The 22705-nt window shown below is 54.5% G+C and overlaps 8 protein-coding genes across 8 annotated transcripts; 3 read left to right on the top strand and 5 right to left on the bottom strand.

The window, feature by feature from the left end:
* Positions 1 to 3289: 3289 nt before the first annotated feature.
* CDEST_04110 (Putative acyltransferase 3 domain-containing protein) lies at positions 3290 to 4837 on the top strand (the record flags this gene model as incomplete). Its single annotated transcript, XM_062920269.1, has 1 exon — positions 3290 to 4837. One exon carries the CDS (start codon positions 3290 to 3292, stop codon positions 4835 to 4837), a length of 1548 nt encoding a protein of 515 aa, XP_062776320.1.
* Positions 4838 to 6618: 1781 nt separating this feature from the next.
* On the top strand, positions 6619 to 7908 carry CDEST_04109 (Putative short-chain dehydrogenase/reductase SDR, NAD(P)-binding domain superfamily; the record flags this gene model as incomplete). Its single annotated transcript, XM_062920268.1, has 4 exons — positions 6619 to 7158; positions 7232 to 7406; positions 7490 to 7603; positions 7678 to 7908. 4 exons carry the CDS (start codon positions 6619 to 6621, stop codon positions 7818 to 7820), a joined length of 972 nt encoding a protein of 323 aa, XP_062776319.1. The 3' UTR covers positions 7821 to 7908.
* Position 7909: 1 nt separating this feature from the next.
* Positions 7910 to 9314, bottom strand: CDEST_04108 (Putative mycotoxin biosynthesis protein UstYa). Its single transcript, XM_062920267.1, has 5 exons — positions 8783 to 9314; positions 8592 to 8722; positions 8436 to 8535; positions 8215 to 8378; positions 7910 to 8149 (listed from the first exon to the last, which is right to left on the bottom strand). The coding sequence occupies exons 1-5, from the start codon at positions 9168 to 9170 to the stop codon at positions 8072 to 8074; spliced, it is 861 nt and encodes a 286-aa protein (XP_062776318.1). The 5' UTR covers positions 9171 to 9314; the 3' UTR covers positions 7910 to 8071.
* A 293-nt stretch (positions 9315 to 9607) lies between these two features.
* Positions 9608 to 10104, bottom strand: CDEST_04107 (uncharacterized protein; the record flags this gene model as incomplete). Its single annotated transcript, XM_062920266.1, has 2 exons — positions 9608 to 9709; positions 9754 to 10104. 2 exons carry the CDS (start codon positions 10102 to 10104, stop codon positions 9608 to 9610), a joined length of 453 nt encoding a protein of 150 aa, XP_062776317.1.
* A 1634-nt stretch (positions 10105 to 11738) lies between these two features.
* Positions 11739 to 12219, top strand: CDEST_04106 (uncharacterized protein). Its single transcript, XM_062920265.1, has one exon. The coding sequence runs from the start codon at positions 11836 to 11838 to the stop codon at positions 12127 to 12129; it is 294 nt and encodes a 97-aa protein (XP_062776316.1). The 5' UTR covers positions 11739 to 11835; the 3' UTR covers positions 12130 to 12219.
* Position 12220: 1 nt separating this feature from the next.
* CDEST_04105 (Putative Type 1 protein exporter) lies at positions 12221 to 17027 on the bottom strand (the record flags this gene model as incomplete). Its single annotated transcript, XM_062920264.1, has 10 exons — positions 12221 to 13298; positions 13357 to 13547; positions 13608 to 13723; positions 13775 to 14525; positions 14581 to 15331; positions 15400 to 15546; positions 15624 to 15903; positions 15957 to 16610; positions 16676 to 16866; positions 16929 to 17027. The coding sequence occupies 10 exons, from the start codon at positions 17025 to 17027 to the stop codon at positions 12618 to 12620; spliced, it is 3861 nt and encodes a 1286-aa protein (XP_062776315.1). The 3' UTR covers positions 12221 to 12617.
* A 1171-nt stretch (positions 17028 to 18198) lies between these two features.
* Positions 18199 to 18885, bottom strand: CDEST_04104 (Putative small ribosomal subunit protein uS11; the record flags this gene model as incomplete). Its single annotated transcript, XM_062920263.1, has 3 exons — positions 18199 to 18580; positions 18676 to 18745; positions 18810 to 18885. The coding sequence occupies 3 exons, from the start codon at positions 18883 to 18885 to the stop codon at positions 18199 to 18201; spliced, it is 528 nt and encodes a 175-aa protein (XP_062776314.1).
* A 947-nt stretch (positions 18886 to 19832) lies between these two features.
* On the bottom strand, positions 19833 to 22482 carry CDEST_04103 (uncharacterized protein; the record flags this gene model as incomplete). Its single annotated transcript, XM_062920262.1, has 7 exons — positions 19833 to 20349; positions 20402 to 20652; positions 20712 to 21143; positions 21193 to 21485; positions 21558 to 22036; positions 22132 to 22247; positions 22408 to 22482. 7 exons carry the CDS (start codon positions 22480 to 22482, stop codon positions 19833 to 19835), a joined length of 2163 nt encoding a protein of 720 aa, XP_062776313.1.
* Between the last annotated feature and the right edge of the window lie 223 nt (positions 22483 to 22705).

Genomic DNA, 22705 nt, shown 5'->3' with positions numbered 1-22705 from the left:
CGGGATGCCAGCCTAGCAAGGCGACGGGACAGTCCGTTGCCTGTTGTGCCACGCTGGCCAAGCAGGTTGCCTCATCTTGCACGTCCAGGTCAGTTACTCAACTTGAGCGATTCTGATAAATGAACGAATGCCGCCCCCCGAGACCTGTTCGCGAGAAGAGGAATGGTGTCGGCCCCTTGGATTGTGGGGATTAAGTGAGAAATGAGGTTTTGGAGCTGCTGGTGGTCATTGAAGAGTGGAATTCCGGGGTAACATCAGTGAGAGATTGGCTGAGGGCGCTTTTCACTTTGAAGGTTTGCCAGAAGGTTTGATGGCGGCTCGGTGTTTTCTCATGAGAGTCGTTCGTCGAGTAGGTGACAGGTGACGGCGCAGTGCTAGTCCACAGGGTTACAGTTGCTGTGCGTGCGGTGCGAGGCCATTCGCTGACATGATCTGGGGTATCTTTCGCATTTCGTCCTGGGCCGCCCACAAATGAGAGTTGTCAGGGGCGTAGGGCTGAGATGGCGCACCGCGCATCTCCACAGACACGGGGGGGGATAGCTGACCGATGAGGTGGCTCGGGAGGTTTGCCTTGGCCTCGCGTGGTGGTGCAGAGCTTTGGGTGTCTCGTCATGGGTACCTCATCGACGCGGCAGTCAGCTGACTGCGTAAGCGCGGGAATGCCGTCAGTAGTGTATGCCAGAGACGGTCTAATAACCGACGATGAGCTTCCATCCTGGTGGTAGCACGCCTATGCTGCCAGCCTGAGAGATGTGAATCCTCTGTGATGTCAACACAGGCAGGCAGGCAACCAACCAGACCAGATGGCAGTCAGCCTGGTGAGACGACTCGGCAGGGGGAGACAAGAGCCGCAAGTAAGCAACGCGGGCTAGCTTGGGGCCGGACCGCTCCCCGGCCTTGAAGGTGACAACTCGGACGCCACAATTGGTGAGGAATGCGGGTGGCTTCTGGCGTTTGTGGCGGGTTGGTTGGCCGTTTGAAATGAGTACCTAAGCCAGGGACACACGGAGTAGGGTGATGTTCTGTTCTGTTCTAGGCGTTGTTGAACTAGTAGTAGGAAAAACGGCGGATGGACGGATCTCGCGATATTCATACTGCCTAGCAAGAGCGATGAATATCCCGTCAGGTGCGAATACGCCTCTCCCAAGCAAGTCCGAAAGCAATCCGGAGTTTACTCCAGAATTGCTGGTTCACATTTCCAGGCAGTGGTGTTGGTTGGAAACCCTTACCCTGGCTAAAGAATGAAGTCCATTCTCGGAATTTTGATTACGACTTCGGTGTCTCGTGTCCGAGTCTCAGGGTTGGCCGCTAGGGTGCGTGAGAGGCATTGGAAGGGATCGACGCCTGAGCGTCAGGAATGCGACGAGAGGCGTAGGACCTATCAGACGTCGGTGACGACGAGGTAATGAATGTGTCGATTCACATACACATACACACAAATACCAACACAGACGTATTCGAGAGAAAAAGACTGAGGTTTTCGCAGACATGTCAATGGTGACAGTTCAAACATGTTTGTGTAACCAAAGTCTTTTCTCGACGTGGACTCTTGGCGGGAAACGCCCAGGGAGGGACTTGCCCGCCGAGGACCGTCTTGGTAGACCCACCCAGGGTCCCTGAGGAATGAATGGCCGGACGAAAGCTTGCTAAGGAAGGAGGACCTTTGCAGCCGGAGGGGCGGAGCCCGCCACGCCGTCCACCCAATTGGAGCGCGTTGAGGGAATTAGCGGCCGTGGCACCGGGCCTGGAACTGTATCTCGATGTGGGAAATGAGGAGAGGGAAAGTGCTATGTTGCCTCGCGAGGGGATGGGATGGGATGGATGGGTGGCATTTGGGGAAGGCGCCCGCCACTGTTCTGTCTTCCTTCCATAGGTGTGTTGGGGGAGTCCATTGAGGAGGAGGAGGAGGAGGAGGAAGAGGAGGAAGAAAGAGGGAAGGCAGGAGGAAAGAAAAGGGAATGGGTAAAGATGCAATCGCCATGGGAAGGCGGCAACTACCTAAGTAGGACTGATACAGATACTTACCTTACTTTAGATAGATAAGGGGCAAGCAGGCACGCGCCGCAGATGGACGCGGGGCAGGCAACTTGCAACCAAGAAGCAAGGGGCGGATAGGGGAGCAAGCAGGGGAAGGAAGGTGCTTGCTTGCTTGCTTGCGCCATCTATCCATTCATTCATTCACCCATCCATGTCGCCCCTTCCCATCTGTGCTGATGAGTCGCATGAGGATTGGCATTGGCACTGGCATTGATTGGCATGAACTTAGCCGGCCTGCTCCGTCACTTTTCGCTGATTTGTCTCGTCCGATGCGCGCAAAACGACTTGTTTCGAGCCGGACATCGCCATCATCATCACCGCCAGTCAAGCAAGCAAGCCGCCGCAGCGTATTCGCATCAAACCCGAACTCGAAATACCCTACGCCATACCACATCGCTCGCTGGCCGCCTCTTAAACAGTGAAAATTTGGAGCAAGTGGCAGGCCGCTTCCCGCGGGGGAACATCATCGTAGTAGACATGGACATGCTCATATTCGCTTCACCTTGGGCATTCCCTCTTCCCGACCTCGCACCAACCAAACCACACTTCCCACTTCCCACTTCCATCCTGCGCCGCGCACTCTCGCCCGAGGGAGACGGAGCGGCACACCAACAGCAACAATTCGCAGTCACACATTCCGAAGAATCTCACTCGCCTTTTCCCACCGCCCCTCGATCCCACCCGTCAGGCCCCTGCTTTCCCTCTTCTCTGGAACGAGCATCTTCGCCTACCTAGGTACCTAGCGCCAGCATTGCTTGGCTTGGTATCCGTAAACCCGCCGACTCCAACCTCCAACCGAATGAGCCACTTCTCCTTCGACATACCCTTCTGTCACCTTCGTCACCTCCGTCTCACCTGAATTCCTCCCCCTCCTGAAGTTTTATTTTTTTCCTGCTGCGATCCTCACGTCGCCAGTCGTCCGTCGCCGCCTCTCGGCACGTTCCACGGCTGTACACCGCCGCCTCCGACGTGTGTCTCTCCGGGTGGCTTCCGAACTTTGTTACAAGCCACGCCATCCGTACCACGCGCGAACCCCCATCGACCATAACCGACCAGACCACCTCGACCAAGCCGAATTCGTCGTCCACCACCACCTCCTCCTCCTCCTCCTCCCCCGAAAGAAAGTCGGTCGAACTGAAATAGCCAAGACAACAACGACCGTCCATCATTCCTCCTCGATACCTGACACACTCGCATCAACCATCAACCCCTCCAAGCGCATGCCGTCGTCTTCGTCGTCGCCGCCGTTGCCATGATCTCTATCGCCGTTCGCTCCATTCGTGGAGCCATCGCCCGTTTTTCCCCGCCAGCCTCATTCCCCTACTCCCCGCTAGCCGATGCCAACTACCATTCCGAGCCTCCGTCGCCAGGCGGATCCGGTTCCGGGTCGCAGTCCAAGTCCAGATCCATCTTCGCGAGGCTGCTGGCTCTCCTCTTCTTCCTGCTGCCCTCGTTCGTGCAGCGCCGGCTGCGGCCCAACGACTTCAAGCATCGTCGCATATACCCGACCTCCTGGCTCGACGGCCTGCGCGGTGTCGCATCCTTGATTGTCTTCTTCTGCCACTTCACAGAAAAGCATGCCGCCTGGTTTACCGCTCGGGCATACGGTATCCCCGATGAGAACGACAATGTCGCCTCCTCGCCGCTTCAGCTCCCCTTTGTCCGCGTTATCTACAGCGGCCGCCCCATGGTCCACATCTTCTTCGTCATCTCGGGCTTCGTCCTGTCCCTGAAGTCTTTGAAGCAGGCAAGGAAGCGGGACTACGATGGTCTGCACCGCACCCTTTCGAGCTCTGTCTTCCGACGCGGTTTCCGCTTGTTCCTCCCCACCACCGCCTCGACTTTCATCATCATGGTCATGATCCGCCTTGGATGGACCGGCTCACCCCTGCCCACACTGTGGGAACAGTTGGTGGATTGGAAGAATGCCGTATGGAGGATTACCTTCAGCTGGCAGTGGGACATCACCCAGATCCTCCCCTACGACGTCCATCTCTGGACCATCCCCATCGAATTCTCCAATTCTCTGCTGCTCTTCATCGTCCTGACCGGTCTGAGCCGCATGAAGACATACTTACGTCTCGCGTCTGTCTTGGCCATCATGGTTTACTGCCTCAAATGCGGCCACTGGGCTGCCTTTGAGTTCCTGGGCGGTATGGGACTTGCAGAGGTCGGCCTCATCCAGGAAGCGCGCCGCGAGCGCGTCACCTCTATCATCCAGGACAAGGAGGCGTCTGACATGGAGGCCTCCGTTGTCCCGGACGCGACGTCGACCTCCATAGCCACACGCCTCTTCAAGGCATTCCTGGTTGGCAACCTAATCTTTGCCCTCTTCGTCGCCGGCTGGCCAAACCAAAAGGCTGACGTCACCCCGGGTATGTCGCCGCTTTGGCACAACACCATGGAACCCTTCTTCACCATGGGCGGCGACCTGGTCTCGTTCCCCTGGTACGCCCTTGGCGCCATGCAGATTGTCGCCGCGTTACAGCAAATCAAGATGTTGCAGAACATCTTTGTAACGCCGCTGGCGCAGTATCTTGCCGACATCAGCTATGCCTTGTACCTTGTACACGGACCGGTGCTGGATGTCTTCTCTCATCGTTGGATGCCGGTCGCCTGGTCTTTGGTAGGCGGCAGCAACGAGGCTGGCGTGTTGGGACGAGTGGTGGCATGGGTTGTCGGAGTAGTGGCACTCCTGGTCCCAGTCGTCTGGGCCAGCGACGTGTTTTGGCGAACAATCGACATCAAGAGCGTGGAGTTGGCACATTGGATCGAGGCTCGTTGCATACGAGACGAGTAGGGCACGAGTGTTGCGCTCGCAGTGCTGATTTGGATGCGGCGTTGCATGTGGCGTAGTGGCGTTCGGGGCGTATAAATGACGGGATAGACGTTGGTCTCGTTCGGCTTGCATAACTTTAGAGCTGTCAGTTAGCATCTTACACAAAGAAATCGCATACCTATATACCGCGTGCTGTCGGTCATTCAGTGCAAGATTTTGTTTGGTGACAAGGGGTAAGGAGGGAGGGGGGTTTCGTGATTTGAGGTTAAGTCGCCGTCTGATAGCGTTGTGTATTCGAACGGTCGTACAAGTCTAATGCAACCACAAGAAGGAGGCCAAAACACCAACCATGTGCGGCCTCGGGGGCACGGGCAAGAAGAGAGGAGAAAGGGAAGTTTGTTCTCGATAGGGCAGACCTGCGCGCTCTGGCGCACTAATACTTATATCTACCCGCACCCGATCGGATTGATTGACGATCCGCCCGTCCCGAGCTGACATGGAAGTCACCACACTAGGCCGCTCATCCTACCTGTGTCCCTTGCACCCTTGCCAAGGCCGTGAGCTTACCCAGAAGCGACCTGACAGGAGTAGTCTAGCCTGCTTTTGTGCGGAAGAGCCGGCTGCGACTTAGTGGCAGCGGCGTTATGTGGTGCTGGAGGCTTATTCTTATTTTTTAATTTTTTTCTTTGGCTTGAATAGCGGGACACCAATGCCAAGGAGAGGAAGCACACGGGAGGCAAATTATCGCAAGTGGGGGGGGGATGGGAGTAAGGGAGGGGAGCACTTAAAAGCCTGGGCTCTCCGGAATGGTCGAATGCCTGCCTGCCGTACAGACGGTTGCGGCTGCAGCACGATTGAACGCTGCCCGCGGGGATCCATCTCCCTTTCCCTGGGCTAAGCCGGCGGGCGTGCACTGGCCTTCGGGGTCCGTCGGTCCCGGCATGCGGAGACGGCCGGGCCCTCCCCCCTCCGTTACATCACGGCAGCTGCGCCGGGAAAAGCCAAGGACGTTCGTCGCCGGGGCGTGCGAAGAGAGATGTGCTCTGCGGCATCGGCTTGTACTCCGGCAGAAAATGGAGGGTCGAGGGAGGGGCCCTCCGCTTTTTCCTTCTACATAAGAACACACAACCTTCCCCCGGGTTTTGGGAACTCACTATCTCCAAACTCCGGGACGGATGCCTCCCGGCCGCCATAGCACAGGGGTACGCGGTGAAAGTCGTTTTGTCCTCGTTACGAATCGTTCATTCTCCATGTCCGAAAATCGCCCAGACATTATCGGCGTTAGAGTGCTTCATAGGACGAAAGTGGACAATTAGTCGAATTCGACATGGAGGAATCGCCTAACACCGAAGGAATATGTGCCCGGCGAGGAGGGGAAAGGAAGGGAGTAAGCTACTGAACCTGCATTACTTGGATTTTTTCGCGCTTACGGTGTCACGGATCTGCATTCGCGCAATTCCTCGTTTCACGGTTGGAGGGCCTTGAATCGAAATCGCTACTGCGGATGATGACGTCGGGATTGTGCATTTCGTTGGTTGACCTTGGTCGTGAAGAATTCAGCTGTGCGAGGCAGATCTGGAAGTGATTACTTGCGTTCTGTTGGGAAACCATCCCAATGGCTTCTTTTCCAGTTGGCACGGTATAAAAGACAGCCAGACGCCTCTTACTCGGAAGTCAACCAGATTTACAGGCCGAAGACAGCACATCGCACCCGTCGTCGTCGAACCTCGCCCAACGCTGCAACGCTCCATAGACCACGAACCACATACACATCCACCAGTTACCCCTTGCCGTAACCAGTCATGCCCCCCAAACTAGGCCCCAAGACAACAGGCACCGAGCTCGTCGCCGAGTACGCCGAACACATCAGGGGCAAGACCATCCTCGTCACCGGCGTCTCCCCGGGCGGCCTCGGCGCCACCTTTGCCGAGAAGACCGCCGCCGCCGCGCCGGCCCTCCTCATCCTCGCCGGCCGCAACACGACAAAGACCCAGCAGACGGCCGACACCATCACGGCGGCGCACCCCGAGGTCGACATCAAGACGCTCGAGCTCGACCTGGGGTCCTTCCGGAGCGTGCGCAGGGCTGCCGAGACGGTGAACGGGTGGGCGGACGTTCCCAAGATTGACGTCTTGGTGAACAACGCGGGGATCATGGCGACGCCGTGGGGGAAGACGGAGGACGGGTTCGAGAGCCAGTTCGGGACGAACCACCTGGGTCCGTTCCTGTTTACGAACCTCGTGATGGGAAAGGTGCTGGCCGCCGAGGCGCCGAGGGTCGTGACGGTCAGCAGTGACGGGCATCGGCTGGGACACATCCGGTGGACCGACTACAACTTCAACGTGAGTCTTTTATTTACTTTTCTTCTCTTCTTCTACTGCTTCTTTCTTTGCCACTGACGAACTGGGGCCTCAGGAGGGCAAGCATTACAACGAGTGGCACGCCTACGGGCAGTCCAAGACGGCCAACTGCCTCATGGCCATTTCGCTGGCGGAGAAGCTGGGCGGCAAGGGCTTGCTGAGCCTCAGCCTCCACCCAGGCGTCATCTTTACGAACTTGTCGAACCACCTGGAAAACTTCGAAGCATGTCGTAAGTGGACTTGACTGACTCCCTTCCCTTTGCCGCTGGCCAGGAGTTCGTCCCGTGGCTGACTGAACCACCGAGGGGTGAAGGCGCCCAAGACATCAACATGGGAACCAAGTTCATGTGGACCGACTTCGACCCCAAGACGGAGGACCAAGGCGTTGCGACACATATCTATACCGCTTTCAACCCGGACCTCGAGGGTAAGTCTTAGGCATTTTTGATACGGGATTTCAGATATGCCCCGGAAGCTAAAGCTAACTGACGGGGCTGGCAGAGTTCAACGGCCAGTTCTTCAATGACTGCCGCGTGGCGGACCAGTACAAGGAGGAGGTCTACCCCTGGGCGACCAACAAGATCGACGCCGACAAGCTGTGGACGCTGAGCGAGAAGCTTGTCGGGCAAAAGTTCAGCTACTGATGCGGCCGTCTGATTCGCAGTTGTTTGGATGCGGTTACCACGAGCTTTTGAAGTCCCTGAAGCACAGTACCATCTGCCCTACCTGGCTGAGTTCAATGGCTGCGCCGGCACGGAAGTCAGAGACCCGACTTGACTTGGTACTGCGTCAGGCTGCGGCGTCTATTTTACTATTTTTTTTTTACTATGCTTCTTACTACTTGGGGGCTTTGAAATCATTCCTTTTAAAGATTATTTCTCTCATCAGATTGCGACTACGGTGTCTGGGGAATAACATCGCCGGGCCTTGGAGGTGCTGTGTAGTCGCCAGGGAGGCCATCGACCGGGGGAGCCTGAGAGCACATGTTAGCACAAAACATATCCTGCCAACGCACCAGCATCACTAGAAATCACTTGCCTGGAGTTTCTCGGCCCATTGCTGGATCGCCTCGTAGTTCTTGCACATGTGTTTTGTGTTGAAGTCGGGGAAGGGTGAGGGAGGATCGTTGGCCCAGACCTGGCCCAGTACCCCTGTGTCGACGTTGCAGACCAGCACCTGGCGGATCGTATCCAGACAATGCGCTTCCTGTTGTCAGTACCAGCATCTAATTTATTGTTTACTCCCAGGGCGTCACTCACAGACGTGAAGGCGGACAATGTTTTCTTCGTTGGCAAACGCGTGGGTGCCCATTTCCTTGTAGTAGTCGTAGTTGTAGTAGAGAGATTTCCGCAAAAGATTCTATGAAAAGTCATTGGGATTTTGCCAACAGATTCAAGTTCTAAGAATAGACTTACTAGACAATGCAGGTGGTGCATTCCCTCGACGTTGACGAAGAAGCCAGCGCCGTATTTCTCCGACCTCCTCACAAAGGACATGTCGAGCCCACTCTTGAGGCCGTCTTCGATGGAGATGACTCCAGCGCGGTCTGCAACACTGTCAGTCTCTATGTGCGACCACGTCGTAATGTTCTCGACTCCCTGCTTACAGTCAACGCCCATCGACTCCCACGCAGCATCAACCTCGGGCGATGCTTCTTTCCGGAAGATGTCCTCCTGCATGAAGGATCCATTGAAGTGCTTCCAGTCATACTTGACGTCGACGTTTTGGAGCACGGGCGACCACTGAGTGGTATGAGCCGCACAGGCGCTGTCGAGGTTCGTCGAGCTTGAGGCGAGGTGCGCGCCGACACGTGCCGAGATGATGTTGGAGACGATGAAGACGGCGGCGGCGGCGGCATATCCCCAGACCCGTCTGCGATGTACGCCGTGCTCCCTCGCGTCGGGGGCTGACGGGAGAGACTCGAGGTCCTCCTCGGACTCGTCGGCTCTCTCGGCGAGCGGTTTTGAGTAAGACTCCTCCTTTGGGTGCATCATGTTGGAGAATTGGTGTTGAATCGCTCAACTGATATCAAAGGGTGAATCAGGACACTCATGAAATCTTCAACACAGAAACTTCCAGGAAACTAATTGGGAGGGAAGAGGGGGGAGGTCTCGCAGAGCGGCGGATAATCCAAGGTGACCTCGGCCGGAGGAGGGGGGGGAAGACAACGCCATACCCAACGACCGTGGTCTGACGCGAGGAATGTCACTTGGCCAAGATGTGGTTTGTACTGCTCAGGGACAAAATTACACATGCCTAGCGACGGGGCGTTCGTATCGTGGTTTGCTGCCGGTAGAATTGCCACGCGCAGTTCCGCAAACAGCTGGAATGTACCAACCCCTCAAGTTGCACACCTCTCTCACTTGCGTCCGGGGGAGAGGGGGGACTGGAATCGGAACAAACACGACATTTGCGGCCGGAATTTTACTGCCTACAGTCTGGCCGCGGGCGATCGCACACCAGCGCATGCGGCTGATGTGTAATTAAAGGTGTATCCGTAAGGCTTCGGAGCTTCGACGAGAAGGGACCGAGACTGGAAAACTCGACACACAAACACACACACACACACACACATACGCCCGTCTTCGCCCAAAGAATTCGTGGTAGAAAGTAGACGGGATCGCCATTGCTGACGCCGTGGTTGTTGTATAGCTTGTCAGATCTGCAGAGTTGACATGACGCCTGCGGGCACCAATCGCAAAGGTTCCCTAGCGTTTCCCCGAGACCTGACGGATGATGCGATGCTGGATGGTGGGTGGCAGTGTAGTAGATGAAATGGTCTGGGGTAGCAAGATCTCGTATCTGTAAGACGTTGACAGGTTCTCCCGATGTTGCCATATTGACAGGTGACCTTCTTTTGCCTCGTATTTGGGAAAAGAAGGAAGAAGAAGCAAGGGAGAGGGGGGGCGGACGGTCATTGCCGGCCATTGATTGACTTTCCACATCGTGAAATTGTGTCATCCCATTGGTATGACGCAAATGAAGCTCTGGGTCAGTGGCATTTCATCGCAGCATCGTCTTCCCACGTATCAGACATTGTGCAAATATTATCTCGTTCCACTCTATTTCGATTCCCCCTCAGCAATGAAGAATGCCATTGGGTGCCCGAACCTTTCAGCCTCTACGCCACCGCAGCAGATGTGGCATGTATGCACTACAGCTTCCGGCCCTTGCCGGGGGGTCACTGAAGCTACTTCACGTACAACGTCTTCGCCCTGAGCGTGTGCTCAGCCTTCGTTCCTATCAGAAGAAGCTATGGCCAAAGACCTAGCAAATGAATTGCATCGTCGGTCACACGACGCCATGGCTGCTGCAACGCTACAGTAGTCCGGAGGCTACGGGATATTCCCACCTGGGATGGGCGGAAGACACTGGCAGAAGCTAGGAGGCCATATCGCTTCAACTTAGTGTGGAAAGCGGAGTGGGCGTTATGCAGGTTCTGGAGAGTTCATTGACCTGCACCCAACCCACCCCAGAATTCAATGTCATCCGTCAGTTTGGCAGACTTATAGATACTGAAACTGATGTGTATTCAACTACCGCGTCCTTAAGCCAATATCATGCAAGTAGGGCTGAACTCGGTCAACAGGGCTGGCTCGCGAGAGTCACCTCGAGGCATTCCCAAACTCAGCTTACGCTCGAAGAATCACAGGCTGGGCTCACAACGAAATGCTCGAATTTAACGGCATACCTCATTGTCAAACACATTTCCAAGACACTACGGATCCAGCCCAACAACCATAGTCACGGTAACATGTACAACGTGGTGTGTCAGTCATCGCTGATCAGCAGCCCATGGCTGGGCAGCGAGACACTTGTTGCATGTCAAACCGGGAAGAGAAGCCCCTTGCTCATGCCCGAACCTCCAACTTGAGAAAGCTGGTGGTGGGAGCCACTGAAGAGACTGACCGAGCAAGCAGCACGCTGGAACATCTCTGGCTTCCCTTGCTCGTAGCCACACCCGCATTTTGACGTTATCTACACCACCAAGCATGCAAGGATACGAGGACGATCTACTTGCCGGCCGAATCAAGTCCCAAAGCCATACGAGTTCTCTTTTAGCGCGCCAAGTACTATCACCCCGAGACTCCAAGACATCGTGAGCCTATCCCATCAACCAGCCCAAGCCCCAAGACGCCTCCGCTTGCGGAAGGGCCCGTGATGCTCTCCGGTATCCCCCCCTCAAACTCCAATCCCGTCATCATGCAAGCCTCCGGTTGCAAATCACGCCTGCTTGCGGCTGCGACCATGGAGCCATGCCTCACTAGCGAGCTCGCAATTCAAAGGCTCCCTTGCTACCGTTCGACCCTGAATTGGGAGGCCTTTCATCGCCCAGAACAAATGTCATCTCAACGATCGCTAGGCCATCAAAGCGATTCCGTATGCGGAATGCCTTCTCATTATCCGGATTCAAGGGTCTCCGGGTGAGGTAACGGATGTCTGCCCCTCCAGAGCGAAATTCTCTCATCTTCATTTACTTCCTCCATACCAACTTTTCCATAAGTAGACCTCAAGTCCGCCCTTTTCCCCCGACTGATACCTCCATCCTCATCCTCATTCATCATACATCAAACACAATAACTTGTAATCACCTTTCATCAAGCCACTTCCCTCCAAGCCACATATCCTTCACACATATCATTACCATCAACCGCAACAATGAAGGTCTCCGCCGTTCTCCTGATCACCGCCGCCTCGGCCGCCCTCGCTGCTCCCGTCGCCGCCCCCGAGGCCGCCCCCGAGGCCGCGCCTGATTACGCCAACTACGGCGACTACTCCTACAAGGAGTACGCAACCTATGGCGACTACGAGGGCGCTCCGGCCACTCCGGAGACGACTCCTGCCGCGTACACCAACTACGGCGCCTACGATGGCGTTCCGGCTCCTACCGCGTACACCACCTACGGCACGTACAAGCGCGCTGTCGACTGGGTCAAGAGCTTCTTCCAGTAAGACTCTTGCCTGATAGCATTGGGGAAATTAGCAACGAGCGAGCGTTTAACACCACCACCCGCCAGCGCTATCTCTCTCCCGCCCCCTCTTGGATAGAGGTTTGGCTTAGTTAGGAAGCGGTTATTTCATCGACGATTCATTACAAATCGACTTGGGCGACGACCTCGAGGGGAGAGTTTGGAGCAAGGGAGTTTAATTACAAGAAAGCGACTATCTGTAGTAGACATAATCAAATAATTACGATTCTGTGGAAACATCATTCAAAGCAATGTGTTTTGCAACGCTCTCGGTACATCATAGAGAGCTTGAAGTGACAATATTAGGCGACGCCTTTTTATTACAAGTGTATTTGCTATGGAAGGTGAACATATGAGCGGCATCCACGACACCGACTTTCGGTTGAGAAACCGCGGATGCTATGTCCAGTATGTGCAAGAAATTAAACAAAATGTGGACCAAGAGAATCAAGACCAAGACATAACAACACCCTACATATCTTGACCTAATCTTTGAGCCTCGCACATCTTCGCATACATCCCACCCCGCTCGATGAGCTCTCCATGAGTCCCGCTCTCGGCGATGATTCCACCGTTGAAGACGAAAATACGGCTTGCGTCCCGAATAGTAGACAGTCGGTGGGCGACGGCAATAGTGATCCTATTGCCAGTGGTTGCCGCCTTCTTCAACGCGCCCTGAACGATGCGCTCAGACTCAGTATCCAGTGCGCTTGTCGCCTCGTCCAACAGGATCACGGCCGGCTTTCTGATGAGGGCGCGTGCAATCGCAATTCTCTGTCGCTGGCCGCCCGAGAGCTGGCTGCCGCCCGTTCCGCAAGGCGTATCAAGGCCCTCTGGGAGCGAGGCTATGAAGTCCCAGACATTGGCGGAACGACAGGCTTCCTCTAGCTGAAAGTCGGGCAGCGGGCCAGAAGTGGTTGTGTCGACGCCCTGCGAGATATTGTCCCGGATGGTCCCCGGGAACAGCGTCGGTTCCTGCTGCACCAGAGAAATGTTCTTACGATAGAGAGAAGGGCTGATCGATTTCAAAGGCGAGTAATCAACGTTGATGGTGCCGCTGACGGGGTCGTAGAAACGTTGCAGCAGTGAAACCATTGTGCTCTTACCACAGCCCGATGGCCCTACAAATGCGACGAACTCTCCAGGCTGAATCTAGAATTTGAGGGTGGTCAGCGGTGCATCGCATATTGAGGACGAGAATGTGGCTAACGGTGAGTGAAATCCCCTTGAGAACCCGGTTGTGCGGCGCCAGAGGGTAGGCAAACTGGACATTTTCCAGATCGAAAGACTTGCAGCCGTGTTCTGGCCCCTTGCCACTGTTCTCAGCGGTATCCTGAATCGTTGGCTCGAGGGCAGACATCCAGAAATAGTAATTGGCGGCTTTATGGCCCTTTGTGAAATCTTGGAGATCGAAGAGGTTAGTGTGACTTGTCGAATTGTCGGGATGTTAAGGAGACTCACTGCCTGCGAAGACAAACATCTGGCTTGTCGCCTGACCCGAAAAGTAAACACCCATGAAGGAGACGATGAACTGATAGAAGTTGATGTAGCCGTCGTTGATGAGCTTGGATCCCCACCTTAACACCATGTTAGAGGAAGCCTTCTAAATAGAGACAGAATTTCCTTACCAAAAGCCAAGGGCGAGGACGAAGTATTCAATTGCCTGGGTCATCGAGAACCAAATCATCATGTGAAACAGCGACGGTGCCGCGTTTTGAATAGCCATGTCCAGCTCGTGCGTGTACTTGTCTAGCATCTTCTGCTCCAGCGCCAAGGAGGAGACGGTGCGTACCGCCATCACTGTCTCTGACGCTACGGAAGAGCTCTGCAAGAATGACTTGTCCATGGCGTTCTCCATCTTCACTTCGAGCCGGATGCGTACCCATCCAGCCAGCAGCATGGGAGGGAGCCCAGCGAAAACGCCGACCAAGCCAAGGCGCCAGGCAACCGAGATGGCGAGGATACTGCAAGCTGACAAGTTGATGAGGGCTAAAATAAGGAGAGCAACGTTGAATCCCATGAACTCGAATACTGCCTGGGGGTAAGAGTCGAGACGGCTGGTCAACGTGCCGATGGTGTTCTCGGGGCGATCGAAAAACCGCAGGTCTTGACGGAGGACAGAGTCCAAGAGATATCTCCGCATCTTTCTACCTAGGGTCTTATTGTCGTCAGCAATCTCCTGGACATGAACAAGGATCGGGTCACCTACCTGTGCGATCATGTTGCTCGACCATCCCAGAAGAAAATATCCGATCAGACACCCAAAGGCGATGACTAAGAACATGAGTGAGATGAAATTGCCTCGAGACACCATATCGGGGGATGAGAAGACGTCGAGGATGTTGCCGAGGAGCAGGGCTTGTGCGGGAAACAGGGCAGCTGGAAGATGGTTAGTTTATTTTGGCTGGGATCTCAGTCAAATAGCACAACGTACCTCCAATGATGCAGGAGATGAGTGCCAGCAAATACCAGAACTTCAGTTCGGGCGTGCAGCCCATCAGCTTCATGACGGTACTGATCAGGCCGCTCTGCTTGAACAGTGTGAAGTCTTCTCGGTCCTTGAGCGACGCCAGATGCCTCTCCTCAGTCGTTTTGTTCTTGACGAGTGAGTGATCCACGCCTGAGATGTCGTCCAGGGTGGATTCCTTCTCTAAAAGGCGCTGCGCGGTCTGCTGGGTCTCGGCTGGGGACAGGTCTTGTGCCTTGACAAGATTGTGGTAGATTCCGTTCATTGCGACCAGATCGTCATGACGACCTTGTTCAGCGATACGGCCTGAAGACATGACCACAATGTGGTCAGCGTTCCGGATGGTTGCCAATTTGTGGGCGATGACGATGGTTGTCCGGTCCTGGGAGGCTCTATTGAGGGCCTCCTGAACCACACCTTCGGCGTGAGGATCGAGGGCACTAGTTGCTTCATCGAGGAGAAGCACCTGCGGCTCAGATATAAGACTGCGGGCAATAGCAATGCGCTGCTTCTGCCCGCCTGAAAGAAGTCCGCCTCTCTCTCCGATCCTGGTGTCGTACCCTTGCGGGAGACTAGTGATGAAGTCGTGTGCGAAGGCGAGCTTAGCAGCGTCTTCGACGCGTCTTCGCTGCTCCACTGGTGTGGCTGTCTCCCAGGGTGTCCCGACGAGGCCATTAGATATGTTCTCGAGTACGGTGCCGTTGAAGAGAACAGGCTCCTAGATGGAGATTCGACTGTTAGCGACGTGACAGCAGTAGGGGTGATACGTTGGGCGAGGATTCCTACCTGTTGCACGAGACGAACATTGGTTCGAAGCCATTTAAGATTCAAGTCCTTGATATCTTTGCCGTCCAATCTTACAGTCCCGGCCGTCGGGTTGTACCATCGCTCGAAAAGCCCAATAATGGTGCTTTTTCCCGATCCACTGGGACCCTGTACAATCCAAAGTTAGGGATGTATTCAGAAGAGCAAAGTTAGAATAACAACTCGGGGAGGGGGACTTGACATACCACCAAGGCTGTGACCTTCCCTGCAGGAACACGTAGACTGAAGTTATCGAGCACGGTGACATCTGGTCTCGTGGGATAGCTGAAAGAAACGTTTTGAAGCTGAACTTCCCCAACGAGCCTGTCAGGTCGTTCTCCCGAGTGATCAAAAGGATTAATCTCGGATTTCCTGTCAATCAGCGTGAAAAGCTCGGCCGCAGCAGTCGCTGAGCGGCCGAAGGTGACCATCTGCGGGGCGATGGTCATGACTGTACTGGCGGCGATGACAACAGAGAAGAGCACACTATGCCGAAGTTAGAGTGGAATAAACCGCTTGAGACCAGAGAGTGAACTGACGTGAAAACACCGCCGAGGTCAGGAATTTCCCCACGATTCACCATGGCAATACCCTGCCAAAAGGCCAAGCCCATGGCGGCGTGAACGATGAAGTATTCCCCACCGAACAGAACCCCGTAGATTTTATTTTTCTTCATGCCCAGGTGGAACGAGTTCTGGAGGAACGAATCGTACTGGCTGACGACCCTCTGGCGGAGATCAAAGGCGTGAACGGTACGAACACCTGCAAGAGTCGTTTCGGCGAAGCTTGCTGCCTGGGCGTGGATCTTGAGAATGTCCGTCTCGATTTGCGCGTCCAGTCCGGCGGCACCGCCAACAACGATGAGGAGCACCGGCACCATGCCGATGATTATCAGCGTGAGCTTCCACTGGGTGATGAAGGCGATGATGAAGGCTGCGACAAAAGTAGCGCTGGCCTGGACGAGATTGCCGAGCTTTTCGCCAATGCCCGACTGGATCAGCTTTCCGTTGGACGTGGCTTGCATGGAGATGGAGCCGCTGGATTTGTCGAAGAAGCCAATCTCCTGGCTGAACGCGGCGCGGAGATACTCGTGTCGAATGTTACGGGTCAGACGGTGGGCGACAAAGGTGAAGAGAGAGGCGTAGATGTACGTGCACACAAATCGCACGATGCCGATGTACACGAAGTAGAGCCTGCGACGCAGAGATATGGGTTAGCGATTCTGTCAATCTCGTCGGCGCGACGACGGTCTTCATACGCTGTTTTGCTGACGGCGGCCATGAATCCATCCGGCTGAGAGCCTGAAGATGAGTGGGAGTCGCTCAGAAGCGATATAAACTGGCCGATGACAATATTTACCATGGCCAAGGCAACGCCTGAGGCGATGGCGGCGATGATGGCGATGGATTCGAGGGCATAGTCGGCTGCGTGACCAAAAGCAAACACTCTCTGCGAACGAGAATGGTCAGCAAAATGCACCCAGTTGGTTTTTCGAAAAGACTCAACCATACCAGAAAGCCTTTGAAGGCCGAGGGCTCCTCTTGGTCGCCCTTTGATGACTGTGCAGGATCATCTGTGCCATATCCGGGATGATCTTTCGGTGTGGCCATTTTCGAACAAAAAGCGAAGGATTAAGAAAGAGACAGGTTAAAAATCTATGAGAAGAAAAAGAGAGAAATTCCGCTGAGGGTAGTCCCGATAAATGGGGGTGGTAGTGACTGGACAGCTCTGGCTGGACAAGGAAAGATATATTGTTCGCATCTCGACTCCTGCGTCTTGGCTGATTACTTTTTATATCAGGCGTCGCTTATGTCTCCCCTGAGAGACGAGTCTCCTATCAGCGCGTACGTTTGATAGATCGACCCATGGGACCGAAGCCCTGCCGGGGGACTAACTTTCCGGTGCCGAGCGAGGTCTGCCGGGCCCCGGAAACCCGGACGCCCGAGCTGAGACGGCTAGCTGTGACGGCCAGCCGTAACAGGTCAAGCGCTTGATCTTTATGGGCCCCAACTGACAGTCTGACTCTTTGGCGAACCTTGTTTTTGTTACTGTCTGCTGTAACACCCTGGTGAACGAATATCATATAGTCTAGGCGTTTAAGTGAGCAGCCGTGCGTGCTGTATCCACGTCCGACTATACTGCCGAGCCAGCGGAGAAATCTTTGGAGTTTCGATCGGAACGATGGTGTGCTAGGCCAGCAGTGGTTTCATTATGCCCTTGTTCTAATTTCATGCTGGCATTCCAGCCTGGAACCTTGCGAGGGCTCATTGAGGTCCGCATTGAGGAGTAAGGTGTTTGACACGCGTACATGAGTACATAACTTGCTGATCTGAGCTGCTTCCAAGCGTCAATATCTATACCCTAGATGACTTTTAGGGAGTCGTAACCTTATTGGTGGGTATAGACAAGTGGGTTGAGAACCTTCACTAGAAGCTATGTGGCAAACTCGGCGCAACTCCTGTCGACGTAGAATTTAAAATTTCTCTAAGCCGTGATTTGTAGTGGAGGAAGTTGTACCTTATACATCCATCAATAGTAAGGTTGGTGTAAACTTAACCTTATGACAAGCCTCAAATGAGCTAATCGACACAGTCGATGAATTTGAGAAGGGGCACCCCTCGTGAACTATCTGCAGCGTCTTCCTCTTGAATAACACATCTTGTCTCCTATTTTTCTTTGCAGATTTATTTTGCCACTATAATACATGGCGGAAAAGGCATGCAATTCAACCAGTCACCCGGGGCCTGTTTACTGCTGGATGGCCTTAACTTTCACCATCCCCTAGCGCCGGCGACCCCGACGACCGCCCTTCCTGCGGGTAGAGTCAGATGGGGTCGGCGTCACATCTTCTATGCGTCCAATCTTGATGCCCGCGCGAGCCAGGGCACGAAGGGCGGCCTGGCCGCCGGGGCCCGGCGACTTGCTTCCAGTGCCTACCACATACACTGTCAACTTGATGGCTAGAGAGAGAAACCAGATGGGGTTATTCGCATGAAACTCACCACCAGTACCGCGTATTTTTATGTGAAGTGCGTTAATGCCGTGCTCCCTGCACCGGGCGGCGGCATCTTGGGCAGCCAGCATGGCAGCGTAGGGAGACGATTCGTCCCGATCAGCCTTGACCTTCATACCTCCAGTGACTCGGGCAATGGTCTCGCGGCCCCTGTTAAATAACGTCAGTTCATCTGGTTTCTCTGAAAGCCTCGCAGCGTGACCCAGCCGTTGGTCATTCTGCATCCGTGGACAGGCGGGACGAACGTGAGATCAGTAATATGGACGAAGGTATCGTTGTAAGAGGCGAAGATGCGAGCGACACCAAAGACTAGATCTGGGGAATATCCAATTAGCTCCAAAAGGCGGTCATTGACTGTTACGCTCTTGGTTTATCACACCATTTTGGCCCGGCAAGAGTTCTATCACGCTGTCCTTCGAGGCCGCTTTCGAGGTCGCAACAGTTTTGGCGGGCATCTTGAACGGATGTTTTGTAAGGATGCCCCTTATTCTGAGGTTTGAGAAAGACTTCACGCGATCTGGTCAAGCCTCAGCGGAGACTGTGAGATCTTATACTGCCCACTTCAACAAGCCCATCACATTTCGGGCGGAAAAGGGCCCCAAGCGGACGAGCCAACTCTTCGAGAATCACGAAGATGAAACACAAGATTGGTCTCAAGCCAAAGGTACACTTGAGAGGCGCAACCAAGACACCGGGCGTGTCTAGACTTCGTCAGTGGCGGGGGTTTCGGGCCCCGGAATTCCGGCCCCCGGATTTGTTGGTGCAAAGGCTTGCCAGCATGGTTTGTAAGAGCACACCAATGACTCCTCCGGCAAGAAAACTTCATTCTACTATGACAGCCTCTAGCTGGGTGAACCCGGAGTTTCGGCGTCGCCGCATCGATTTTGTACGATCCTCGTCCTACCCCTAGCCAACACGTCGTTGCCGACCCACCATAATCCCTTCGGCACAATCCAGCAAGCCAGACTCTACAGCGTTCACCCTTATTCATGAGACGAAGTACAATCAAAATAGAGTTCAAAGAGGTTATCGTCGAAGGCAGCGTGTAGAACATGTCCCTGGTCAAAATGCTAGAGAGGTTCTGCATCGAATAAGTCCTACGCGAGATCTTCAGAAACCATCTCCTAACTTTGATATATTACTGAGACGATTGCCGCGGAGACTATCATGCCCATACTTTCATCAATCGTTACATGCCCCTACCCGTCCCTGTCAACAACCTTGGATCAGAAAGGAAAGAGTGCATAACCGTTTTGTAGGGTCGAAAATGTCATGGGTTGTGCCCAGAGGTTGTTCTAGCAAAATCTTTTGGAAAATGTACACGCCCTCCCACTCACTCCAGAAAGCAACATAGGGCCAAGGACGCTCATAAGATCTTAACCCCACGACAATGCTCTCCATTCTAGTCTTCGTTTGGAAAAGGATGAGGGGACGTCCGGAACGACTGCATCAGAGCCTGATTTCTGTAAAACCATTCCTCCAACTGCGCGCCGTTCCCCATGCGCATCATGGGGTTCATAACCATCGGCCCGGCCTGTACCTCGCCAGTGCTCGTTCCGTCACCGCACGCGGCTTGCGCGAAATTCCCATCGAGGTCGTGGGCGAACCCCTGCCTCTGATGCTCGCTGACGTTGCCCTCCTCTCCATGGTGCACTCCCAACAGTCTGAGATACATGTCCATCTCTTCAGTGGCCTGCGGTTGGTCATCATATGGCCCGGAGCGATCGACATAACGCGCAGCGACGTTGTGGAGGACTTGAAAGAGACGACACAGCTTGCCTGCGGCATCTGAAACAGTGGCAGCTGGTTGAATAGAGGTCACAAAGGCGCCCAGACGGCTTAGGTCCGTCTCGTCTTGAGTCTCTATCACTTGGCAGAAGATTACGATGAATGGGATGAACGGGGTGAAGAGGAGGGTCCTATTGGGTCAATGTTCAGTAGTCCAAGAATCAGTCAACACAGGTCACGTACCAATGGACATAGCATGGGAGGAAGTCCTCGTTGCTCCTGTCTATGATCGCCAGACAGTCCTGGTGCCTTTGTAAAGCGGCCCTTGCGGCTTCAGCGCAGCTGTGGCTGAAAGTTGTGGGAGCACCAGCTGGCTGCGGAGCCGCACGATAGACTAGAGTGAGCAGTGAGAGTCGGAGGGTATCGTCTGAGGTAGCGAAGAAGTCCATGACGTCCGTGCCGGCATTGTCTTTGGCGATTTTGATCCATCTTTTCTGACGTTTAACGTTAGACGAGTCAAGCCTGCCAGAGGTCGGAACCAGTTTTGACCTACATTAGTCTCCTGCATGGCCTGGTCCAGCATTCGTAGGTCGTTCATGAGGAGCTGGGCCCGAGATTGCCGGACGTGGTCGGGCTGAGCGATAGCCTCCGGGCTGTAGAGCAACTCGTATATGTTCCCTTGGCAACGTGCAGACTCGACCCAGAGTACAAAGTAGGCCATAACCGCCTCCTTATGAGTGTCGGTGGTGGAGGGCCGGTGTGTCGTGATGTCCCAGTCTGGGATGGTGGAAGCTCGGCCGAGGCGAAGAGACAGGCATTTGTCAAGGAAGTAGTTCGTCCAGAACAAAAACTTTCTATATTTGGCGTCGTCACTGTTGTCTGTATCGGGTATCCGGTGATAGCTTAGCGTCTGGCAGAGCTCTGATGCTTTGGCTGATAATGCCCGTGCGAGGTAGGGTTTCGACAGCTCAATCGCATGCCAAGCCTATGAACTTGTCAACGTCAGTTGGGACGGTAGGTGCACGTCAACATACACCAAAGATCAGGGCTGTGACGGTTTCTGTCGTTGTTGGAAGATGCATAGGTAAACTAGAAAGTGCAGTCTCAAGATTCGCACGACACATGCTGGCATGGTCTCGATACGCTGTTCTTTCTTCGACGGGCACGCGATGGCTATAGTCTCCAAAGAGAGAATGAAGGCCCGCGTTGACGATGATGAATTCCATCTCGGAAAAGCTATCGGAGAAGTAGACCTGGAGGCAGATGTCCGAGAAGTTGCGCCTCAAGATGAACTCGTAGATGAAACCTGATCCAGCCAAGCGCTGATCTTCACACACACACACACACACACATGTTAGATTGCGCGAATTTCAGGAAGCATGAGGACCAAAGAGCTCACTTTTAGCGATGCGAATCAGCTCGACGGCTTTTTGGATGGGAGGCAGCCCGTACCCTGACAGGCCGGGGCGTTGGATCGGCCGAGCATGAGGGTATGCCATCTCATTGGCAACCGTCTGCTCTCTCAGGGTGGCTACAACGCTAGAGAGCGCATCGAGGGTGTCCCTCATCTCCGGTCCGGAGCATTGGAGGGGACTGGCACTTGCAACGTGTTGCATAAAGTCGCTGGCGAACGTCGAGTGGGCGGCTAACGAGGACTCTCCCGCACCCAGTAGCACGGAAGACCCGGCATCTGACCCAGGCAAGATGGTATGGCTGGACGGGCTCGACTTGGATGAGGACACTGCCGACATACCGGTCCCGGCTGGAGTATTCAAGAATGCATGAGGGCATGCACTGAGTTGTCGGTCATTTTTCAGGCCTTGGATGAGACTGAGAGCCTCTGCCATGCGACGGTCGAGCTGATCGATCTTTTTCTCGCTATATATAACAGGTCAGGCAGCTGGCTATGGGGGGGGAAGAAGAAGAGAGAGCGGCAAAGAAGCAGCGCCAACCAAGTATGATCGTGGACGTACTATTCCGAAGACAAGAGGATGCGGGTGCGCTTCTCTCGGAGCTTCTTATCGACAGGTATGCAGTCGATTTTGGCGCTGGCGCAGTGGGAACAAGGGTGTTGCCTATCACAGCGGATCTACAGCATTGGTGAGTATTGCGGAGGGCCAAAAACTCTCTTGGTCCATGGATGGGGAGAATGGCCTCTGCTTACTTATCTTGCGAACGCGGCAGTTGTTACACTATCACGTATGGACTGTTAGTTAGCTTCGAGCACGCAGAGTCCGGAAGATACTGACAGCGGCGCGGAGCTGTATATTTGGACTTAGCGCCAAGTCCTCCTGACCGTCATCGCAGCTAGTAGCAGCACTCATGATGGGATGGGCGGGCGTGGGAAGGGGCGGCTGTAGAGCGTCATCGAGCCGGTGATGATGCCAGCGGTGGGCGGGGAGCGAATTCGGAAAAGATGAAATCCGCGCCCGACGATAGGGAAGGATTGCCGTGGAGGATGAATGCCGAAAATGAAATCAGCCTCAGAACATCCACCCCACCTCCTTCTCCTGGCGGAGTATGTAAGAGTCATACCGAGCATTGAGT

This window comes from Colletotrichum destructivum, chromosome 3 (assembly GCF_034447905.1).
Source record: "Colletotrichum destructivum chromosome 3, complete sequence".
Taxonomy (NCBI): Eukaryota; Fungi; Ascomycota; class Sordariomycetes; order Glomerellales; family Glomerellaceae; genus Colletotrichum; species Colletotrichum destructivum.
Note: the sequence above shows the minus strand (reverse complement) of the source record. Positions and strands in the feature narration are given on the sequence as shown.